The following is a 9,474-nucleotide window of genomic DNA, read 5'->3' on the forward strand; positions in this document are numbered from 1 at the left end:
TCTTCCTCTTTACTTCATCTTCGGAAGCGAATATCACCTCGCACGATTGTACAACTCCTCTTCCCGGTCACTATTGGATCACCACAGATCTGAGTCATACAACCATTGAAATCGCCTTTGATTGAAACGAGCTTCCGTCTTTTTATCATCAATACCGTCGAAGGGGCAAGAAACGGTCACGGTTGATGGATGGGCATGGTTCAAATCCGATGTATGACTTCTTCAAATTCTGTCAACTTCATTCAATTCTTCAAGTCTGTTTTAGCCCACATAAAGCCCACTTCTCCAGCCTCTCGATAGCCCCCCCCCCCCCCCCCCTTTTTTTTTCAAGCATACACAAAGCAAAAACAGCGAAGCCTGGAGGCCGCGCGGTAAGGTGGTTCGGCGCATGATAAAGCAGGCTTTCTGCGGAAACCCCCACAAATTCGACGAGATACCTTCATGGAACAAGCGATCCGCAGTGCCTTTGGAGAACGGGGGATTCATCCTTTTATCCTCGAGAAGGTTTTACCGTGACTTCGTGGGAGTATTCGCTCGGCATTGCCGCTTCAAATATTTGATGGACCGACCCCTCCATAACCTTCGAGCCTGACGAATTCGCTGCCGCATTCAAGTCATAGGATTCGTCAAAGTGTTGATAAAGTCGAGAAAGAAAATACAGAACAGTCCGCGGCTTAATGAGAGCTATATTCGCCTATCAGATCGACTTTTCAAAAGTGCGGTTGGAGCTACCAAGCTAGCAGCATAGTCCCAAGCCCATTTAGCGCAGCATATGCGCCAAATACAACACCGTAAAAGCTGCTGACCCCGCAGACATCTCCTAAAAATGGGATCTTTGTATGTATATAGTGGATGCAAATCGTTAAACTGCGGATCACAGGAAGCGAGAGGCAACAAGGCCGACGAGCGAGGAAGCAGTCGGCTTCGCAGCGGCTTAGTAGGGCCCAATCATATCGAAGAAAGCCCTATATTAGAAGAAGTCCAGCTTGGTACAGAGCAACAACTGTTTTTCTTTACATTAACCTATCAATTTTCACTGCTAGAAATTGAATACATTCAAAACCCTATGAAAGAAACCTAACTAGCTAAAGCAAATCGACAATCAACAAGAGTTTTGTGCCACTTTCTCGAAGCCAACACTGCCCGACCGAGTGCAGATCTTCATGGGCTCGGTCAGCTTGGTTCTGCGTTTTCTTCTCTCGAGCGATGATTCCTGCCTGGACAGCCTCTTTAAGCGGTGGGGTGCTCGTAAGCATATCCTGGCCGGCTAGAAGAAGCATCAAAGACTCGAGGAGAATAGACATCTTTGCGTTGTCAACGACATCTGCAGTGGCTGCTGCAAATGGAAGAAAACATCTCTCTATGTCAGCCTGGGGAAGGTGTCCTTCCTCGCCATTCTCTGGATCGGGGGCCCTGCTTTCCCGAAGTTGGTATAGAAAAACCTTGTAGAGGCTGATACGGGCCATGGGAGAGAATTTTGGATACTCCCTCAGGTTGATAAACGCTTGGAAAATCAGGAATGGAAGGTGGAGGACCCTCTCGACAAAATGGTAGTCAAGTTCCTCAAGAGGGATGAATTCTTGAGAAAGCTGCTCCGAGACCATGAATAAAACCCCCAGGAGACGTAGACGCAGGCTGATGGATTTATGACCTCCTAGGACAGCGAGGTCGCTATGATGATTCAAGCTAGCCATTCGTTCATCTGTGGCCTCACACGAGGAATCAGAACCAACCATCCTAAGTTTAGCACGCTTAGGGAAACGTAGGTGTCCAGGATCGGCCGCATCGCTAGGTTCCCGCATGCCCCTTTCCGGTACGGAGTCATAGAACCCACTCTGGTCCAGGTTGACCCTATACTCCCTCTTCCGAGAGCCTGAGCAATGTCCAATTCGTCTTGACTCCTGATGAAAGACCTCCCGAAATTCGCGAACAGAAGCTTCGCTACCATCGGCAAATATGGCCCTGAGAATCCTGCGGATATTCGCTCGAGCAGCTGTGGTCGAGATATACCGAAAAATAATGCTGTTAGAAAAAGTCTCGTTCCTTTTGTTGACCTTCTTTCCGTGTAGCCCTGTGCCTGGTGTATTTGGAACCTCACGGAGTTTTTCACGAGATTGCTCTGCTTCTGCGAATTCAAGTGTACACTGCATCCAGTCATTGTCTAGGGCATCGCACATAAGCTCGATCCAGAGCAGCCACCGCTCCCATCGTTCCGGGTGGAGGAGTGAGCAGTTAAACGCCCAGCCCACAGCGTGCCAGAAGTCCTCGGCGCGAGACCATACGGAGGCGGACCCACATAGATCAACACCAAGCGGCTTGGTCCAAGGGCTTGAGTCATTCACGGCTATCTCACGACGCAAACCTTGACGGGAGGCTTCGAAATGGGAAATGAAAAGGCCAGACTAAACTGGGCAGCGCGAGGTCCAACCACAGCATGAACGAGCCGGAGAAGTCGCAAAGCAGCAGAGGCCGCCTCGTTATCTGACAGCGGTAAGGCATGTGCTGTAGTAGACGGATGCACGAGAATAGTAGCGGCGAGAGCTAGATATGACGGTGGAGGGGTTATTATCGGTGACGTGGGAATAATGATCCCGGACTGGACAGTGCTCAACAAGAGATTGAGAGCTTGGGTATCTGGCACCTCATAACTTTGTTAACTTCCATTTTGGGTGCCAACTCCCCTCTCCAGGGATCGGTTGATTCAGAAAGCTAGTGAGCATCAAACGGAAATATTACATACAAAGCTTTTCCTCGATAAAGGCATTGCAGTGAGTGGCTAGCTCAGGGCTGAGTGGTAGGGATGGGTGATACGGCATCACGTCTTGGGAGACTCGTGGTTTGATGCAGGGTAAACGTAAAGATGCACAGAGGGCGAGGAGTAGAAAGCGTAAGTACTGTAGGCGGAGAAAAAGAGAGGAGAGATATGCTTGTGTCGTTTTATGTCCAGCCTTGTCGGTTAGAAGAGACCTTGGCACCCAGGTGATGTTCTGGGCATTTAGCCTGGTCACTCATGGGGCATGGTCACTTTTTCAAGGATCAGGTCTTTGGGAATGACGCGCGATCGACGATCGACCTCATCTGGGCATCCGCCGAACTCGCTGATCGCGGCCTTTGCTCTTCCGCGCAGCGACAGTGGCTATACGCCGCAGATTATGTGCCAGAGCTGACAGAACTTGACCTCGGCTGGAGCTCGCCTCCGGTAGGTGAAAAGAGAAAGTGTAGGAGATGAAAGGACGCAGGCTGGGAGACCTGGGCCATAGCTTGCCACGCACTGTTGGCACAACCGCCAGCATCGAAACCGCAGTCGAAACGATCGGCGAGTCGTTTAACGAAGCCGCCGAAGAAACAATGCCGAAAAAGAAAAAGAAACTCGACCGTACCCTGCCAGCGTGTCTTTCCGTCGTACACCGCTCTCCTCAGATGTCTTCAACATGTACTGTAAGTCGTCCATGTGCGGAAGTAGGCGCGTGAAACCCACAACAAAGACAGGCAAAAACGATACTGGCAGCTGTGCCACCTACTTGGCCGCGAGAGGAGGAAGATGGCGAGGCAGGAATGGAGAGAGACCCGTGGACGGGAGGGGAGGGTCGAAGCAGCGACCAACGTCATCAACAACTTCTGGGGCCTCTCGAAGGCCGCCCGAAAACAAGAACTGCATTCTATATTCGCCCCCACGCTTGTCTGGGCAAAAGGCAGCGAGCATGCGACGGCAAAAGAGAAATCTACAACACGCCCCCTTTCCCCCATTCTCATGCTTCGACGGAAATATATTTATCCAAACCCGGTCGACATGCTTCCATCGATCTCGCCGCCAAAATTCGTCGCAGCGATCAAGACAACTGCTTTCTTCTCCGCCCCTAGTGCGACAGACACCCTGAATGCAGCGCTCGAGCGAGCGATTCAGCTGCTGCCTACAGTTCTCTCATTTGTCAACGATTCTTGACGCCCGCCCCCAGCGAAACTACAGCCCTCAAAGGTTCCGCGAGTTGCTCTGCGTCGTCCTACAAAAGCCAGGGAGGGCAGATTGTACCAAGTCAAAGTCGTACCGTCCGGTATCTCTCTTGGAGACCTCGCAAGAGCATCGGTCATCGCATCTCGCCTTGGCTATGTCGTCGGAACTCACGCTCTTCTGCCAAAAACGCATATCGACGGTAGGGTTGGTCAATCCTGCGACCATTTCCTACATCCCGTACAAGAGAAGGTCCACAAAGCATGGCGCGGAGAGTATCAATGCGTCTCGCAGCCTACGCTCCAATAAATTGGTGCTTTCGACGAGGTCGTACACCGACCGACAAACTTTATAAATTACCTATACTAACTTATTAACTAAGTCACCCTACGTCCTATAAGAGGCACTAAAAGTATTAGAAACTAAATAGACTAGTGACCCACTACATATTTCCGTACTAGATTTGCTGGTCTTTAAGATTAACTGCTGTAGCATACAGGCTTTGGAAAAAAAAGCGCTGGAATAATGCTAGAGATATAGTGTCATTTATTATATACCTCCGATCAAAAGGATCGATCCAACTATCACCCGAGTAAAAATATGTTGTAGCTAGTGGATTGGATAACCTTTTGGAGTATATCAGAGATAAAGAAAAAGACGAGTGGTGGAGGCGGAATCTTGGTCTTGATTAAGAAGACAACAACAAATCAGAATGGAAGTTGTATTGAATGCTGTTGTACATCGTGGCAAACTGATATATCTAGAGGAAGAGTAATATTGTGAGGCCCAAGCCTTATGTATAGGGCTCTCTTGTAAGCGTGATTATTAGGATTTTGGCGGAACGCTCATTAGCCCAGGCCAAGACCAATTCACATTCACTTAAAGTCCGGTTAGGACTAACAGAGGACAGATATCTTTACTTTATGCATAAGACCATAAATATTGTACATGGGGGTTTAAAAGCAAGCAACATCCTTTTATCGACGACTAGAGGGGTTGAGATAGGTGTGAAGAAGCTGAATCTCAACCACCTGCTGTGAACACAGAGGCTAATACTGTGTAGCGAATATAGATACAGCGATCCTAGAAAAATCGACTAATAAAGGAACTAAAGAGGATGTTCAATAGTTAGACAAATTATTATTGAGTGTTTCGAACCATTTACAATTTTAGAATCCCAAATCAATAAAGTCATATTCTTCTCTCTAATTTTTTTGCCTGCGAGTCTTGCACAAGCTCCACCTCCTTTGCGGCTACTTCTCGTGCGAACCGGACGTATAACTTGAGGCAAGAGGGCCCTGGGAAAAACTTCAGAAAATATGCTAAACAATATTAGCTCCTGCTCCTGATAGCTAATCACTCCTCACTCGTAGAAGTTCTTGTGCTGAACTTGTCTTAGTTGATTCGACAAAGTCAACAGTTTTGGAATCCTAATTGTGTAGAATGCCGGCCGTTCATTTCGGTACTCAGGCTATTGTAGCTTCTGGTAAGGCATGTTGATTCGGGATGGGATGTCTCTTGCAAAATCCCGTAGCCACCGGTTCTCCCGATCGGTCCCTCTTGTAGCATAAGCGTGGTGAATCGATCTTTCAAAAAACCGGCCATTCACGATAAAAACTGCCTCGGATATCTGCCGTTTCCGTGGGTAATGAAAATAGATAGGAATATCTATATCCTAGAAATCATCCTTAGGTATATCAACCTAGAAGTACTATATCGAATACCGAAATTTATATAAATACATTAGGGATAGTCCTAGTTTTAAGAGCTCTGGTATACTCGATTATCAAAGCTATCTCTAGACCTGGACAGACCCGCGGAAAACCCATTTAACCCTTTAAGGTGGATGAATACCTTACCTATTATATGAGATTCATAAGTTATGTAGTTCTTAGCTGTATTTTTGGGTATTATATTTATTTTAGCTAAATCTAGATTTTTATATCTTTTTATATCTTTTCATACGGTAGGCACCTTAAGACCGGGGTTTTAAGGTGCTTTTAGTACTTTTTTGAGGTTTAAGAAGTCTCTGAATCTGAATTAGGTAAAAAAGAGGTGTTTAACTAGGCTATCTGTGTTTTGCTTTAAAGCTCGTAGTCATCAAGTGTTCTTGGGTGTTTACGAACCCTGCCAGAAACCCGTGGGAGGCCATTATTATTTTTATGATCTCTGATGGCCCTTTCTTGCAGTTGTTGGTAAGGAATATCAAAGTGATAATAAGATCTGTAGGATCCTCCTCCTCGTCATTGTCACTGATTAGCTCACTATCTTCATATGTCTTCTAGGTCTCCTTTTCCTCTTGTATAATTTCCAACTTATCCTGCTCTCGAAGCTCATGAATAAATACGAGCTGCTTCTCCTCAATCTCAAACTTGGTAACGCACATAAGAATCATTAGATCTTGGATAGTAGACGCATTTAGTGCCCCTCGTCGATAGTGACAGATATCACGAGCAGAATTAAATAACCGCTCAACACCAGTACCAGTTGCTGGAATTGAGAGGAGGTCACGAGCAAGACATGCAAGCGTCGGAAATTCAAATTGATGATCCTTCCAGAATTAACGAGGTGGGATTGGGACAGTATCTAAAAAGAAGATGATGATTAGAATTAAGCTATATATTTATATAATAGAAACTTACTTCCTTTAAGATACCGTGTCACCTCAGACTGAGGGCTTGTAGCAGATGAATTGGCTCTCAAAACCATATCAAGCTCACTAGTTTGATGAGAATGCTTTGTTTTGTATAGTGACCGAGAGCTTGGAATATTGTCGGTTTGGTAGTTCAGAAGCAGATTTTCCAGACTTTACTGGTATTGAGCGCCATAGTCCATTTGGGGATAGTCTCAGCCTTTGGTTTGAAAAATTTAATCTTAAATTGAGGGGCCAAAATGGTTCTAATTGCATAGATATCACCAAGCTCTTTGTTATCCGCCATAGAGTAATACTCGCGGAGTTTGCTCTTAGATGATTCAAGGGCTTGACCCATTTATTGTTTCCATCCAACCTTCTTTCTACTAAGCTGCCTGATTAATCTCTCAAGATGATCAAATAGCTTATTGTAGATAGTAAAGATAGTATGGAGTGTAACATCTTTTGTTTTTGAGAGGACTATGGTGAATTGAAAAATGGCTGGGTGATATTAAGGTAGTCGATCTGACGCCATTCATCTATCTTGATTATTAAATGAGGATGACCATGTTCAGCACAAAACCGATCAAAAGTTTATTGCAATCGTTTAGCACGCCGGAGCATCAAAAAGGTTGAGTTCCATCTAGTTCGGACATCTTAAATTGGAACTAGTCGAGGGTAGTCAAGCTGGAGACTAAGGAAGGACTCCCGACGTTGAGGGCTTACATTGATAAAAATCGTAAGGTTTCTAACCTAAAATCTAGAATATTTATTATTATAAATACTAGATAAGGGGTATAAGACTTATACCTTTAGGCGAGTTGTCGCAATATCCCTTTTTTGTGTCTTCTAACGGGCATATTAGGTATGTTCCTCAGACCAAACAGTGTCGGTTATCTCATTCTGAGGGTTCGCTTTCATCTGCCAAGTAGTTGCTTTAAGCTTAACTGAATCACATACGCAATACATGGAACCCGAATACTCATTACCTCAGTATCAATACTCAATAATTATATAGAATCTTGGGTGCTTGAAATAAGGGTAGACTTATTCGATGTATTGTCTGTTGTTACTACAAACACTCGGTCTTCGATCTAATGTTTCTGGAGGATATACAGGAGGGTTATACTAAGATTCTGCCCAGAGTGTATATCAGAAATAGGCTCAAATCCAAGTAAAACCCCCGATAAACCCAATCAACATCAATGAAATAGCCAGACATAGCCATAAATGCTTATTGAGATAGTTATTTCCAACAGTCAAGACTAATAGAAAGTTTAGCCTTAGGCGGAAGCTTCTGAAGTAGAACTTTCTGTTGATCCTGGGTTATTCCTTGGAATCGACGTTGGATAGTTCGACGGGAAGGGAAACTAGGGATGGACGATAATGACTGGGTCATTCGAAGAAGGGCTTGAAATTTAGGTTGCTCGATGGTATAAAAAGGAAGCCGTAGGGCAGTTATTGTAGTAACCAATTGCTGTTCCCAAAGCTCTTGGGTGACTGGCTGGGCTGTTCAAGGAGAGTTCTTGGCCTAGAAATGATTAGTCGATAAATTAAATCAAGTCCATATAGCATACTACATGTTCTATAAGACATTGGATTGTTGAATGTCTTGTAGTATTTTGACTTTTCTGGTATGCACCAGGGACCTATTGTCCCATTTCTGGTATAGACTAGGTGGTCCATAACCTCACCACACCGCTTACAGAGAAGCTTTGGCTCTTCTATTATTAAATGAGCCACTTGATCAAAGTACGACCCTATATCAGTCCGTCGTAGACTCTCCCAGTTCATCTTCTTTGTAGCATTATAAGAACCATTTTAGGTATCAAGCCACCAGTTTAAAAACTCTGCTTTACTCATACTATCGAAAAACACCCAAGTCTTTTTCCGATCATCTAAGCGTTTTAGTGTTGATGGTATAGAAGAAGAGAGGCTTGGCTCAGTTTGTTGGCTTTCTGGTGGTTCTGAGAGGGTATCAAGAAATTGATCGGAATAGAAAGTAGATTGTTCAAAACCCTCACTCTCAATAAGAGAGATTGGGTATAAGGTATATAATTAAGACATGAAATAATTGTAGTAACAAGTCAGAGTAAGGGACTTGAAATATAAATAATCTCTCTAAGATAAATCATTATGTTACGCGTACCTAACTGGTCACTGTGAGTTAGTCCTCAATGGTGATACTTCTCTTGGTAATTGCGAGCCTCAAGCCTGTCCTCAATCGTACCGATGCCACGCTAGGGATTACACAGGTAGATCCTGTTGGATGCTTGCAAGATGTGCCAGTTGAGTGTGCGCCGAATAGGTCAGTTCCGAAGTAGCTCCCCTATTCGTGGGATGGGTTGTCACGAAGGTGAACTGTGAATAAGACAAAAGGATTATATCCAAGTAACAATGTAGGATTGATCGAGAAGAACTAAACACATGTGTAGTGAGAGCGCTTGCTATATACCCTAGTTCTTCTCATCGCCAATGAGTTCGGGACTCATCGCTGCTACCTTCCGGTCTCATCACCGATGAGTCTTGTTCGTATCCTCCAGCCATGTTCACGTGACTCAAGTTCGCTTTGTTTAGGAGTAGACCGTTCCTTGGCGCTGGACCCTGGTATATCAGTGGTCACGTGTTGCGTATCCGTTTGATCGCTAAAGGCGGTGAATTTGGAGATGGGTAAGAAGCCTCCACTTTTGAGTCGATTGCAAAGAGAATCCCGTTTCTTTAGGTATTGGAATCCAGAGATTGTGTCTGCAAAATACTTGTTAAGAGACAAAAATGAATTGGTCTGGCTTTGATGTATCTCAAAGAGTTTAGCAGCACTTATTGCTCTTCCAAGCAACTTCGACGTTTCTGACAACCACACATCTCAATAATACATAGCAATGCCTTTGGGCCA

At 45.0% G+C, this 9,474-nt stretch overlaps 2 protein-coding genes across 2 annotated transcripts; one reads left to right on the plus strand and one right to left on the minus strand.

The window, feature by feature from the left end:
• Positions 1 to 1,085: 1,085 nt before the first annotated feature.
• Positions 1,086 to 2,816, minus strand: NUU61_001346 (uncharacterized protein; the record flags this gene model as incomplete). The annotated part of the gene is given in 3 exon segments (XM_056651928.1): positions 1,086 to 2,348; positions 2,363 to 2,634; positions 2,741 to 2,816. The coding sequence occupies 3 exon segments, from the start codon at positions 2,814 to 2,816 to the stop codon at positions 1,086 to 1,088; spliced, it is 1,611 nt and encodes a 536-aa protein (XP_056515195.1).
• Positions 2,817 to 3,010: 194 nt separating this feature from the next.
• On the plus strand, positions 3,011 to 3,943 carry NUU61_001347 (uncharacterized protein; the record flags this gene model as incomplete). Its single annotated transcript, XM_056651929.1, has 2 exons — positions 3,011 to 3,199; positions 3,464 to 3,943. 2 exons carry the CDS (start codon positions 3,011 to 3,013, stop codon positions 3,941 to 3,943), a joined length of 669 nt encoding a protein of 222 aa, XP_056515196.1.
• Between the last annotated feature and the right edge of the window lie 5,531 nt (positions 3,944 to 9,474).

The sequence above is a fragment of the Penicillium alfredii genome (genome assembly GCF_028826965.1).
Source record: "Penicillium alfredii strain IBT 34128 chromosome Unknown utg000002l_segment0_segment0, whole genome shotgun sequence".
Taxonomy (NCBI): domain Eukaryota; kingdom Fungi; phylum Ascomycota; class Eurotiomycetes; order Eurotiales; family Aspergillaceae; genus Penicillium; species Penicillium alfredii.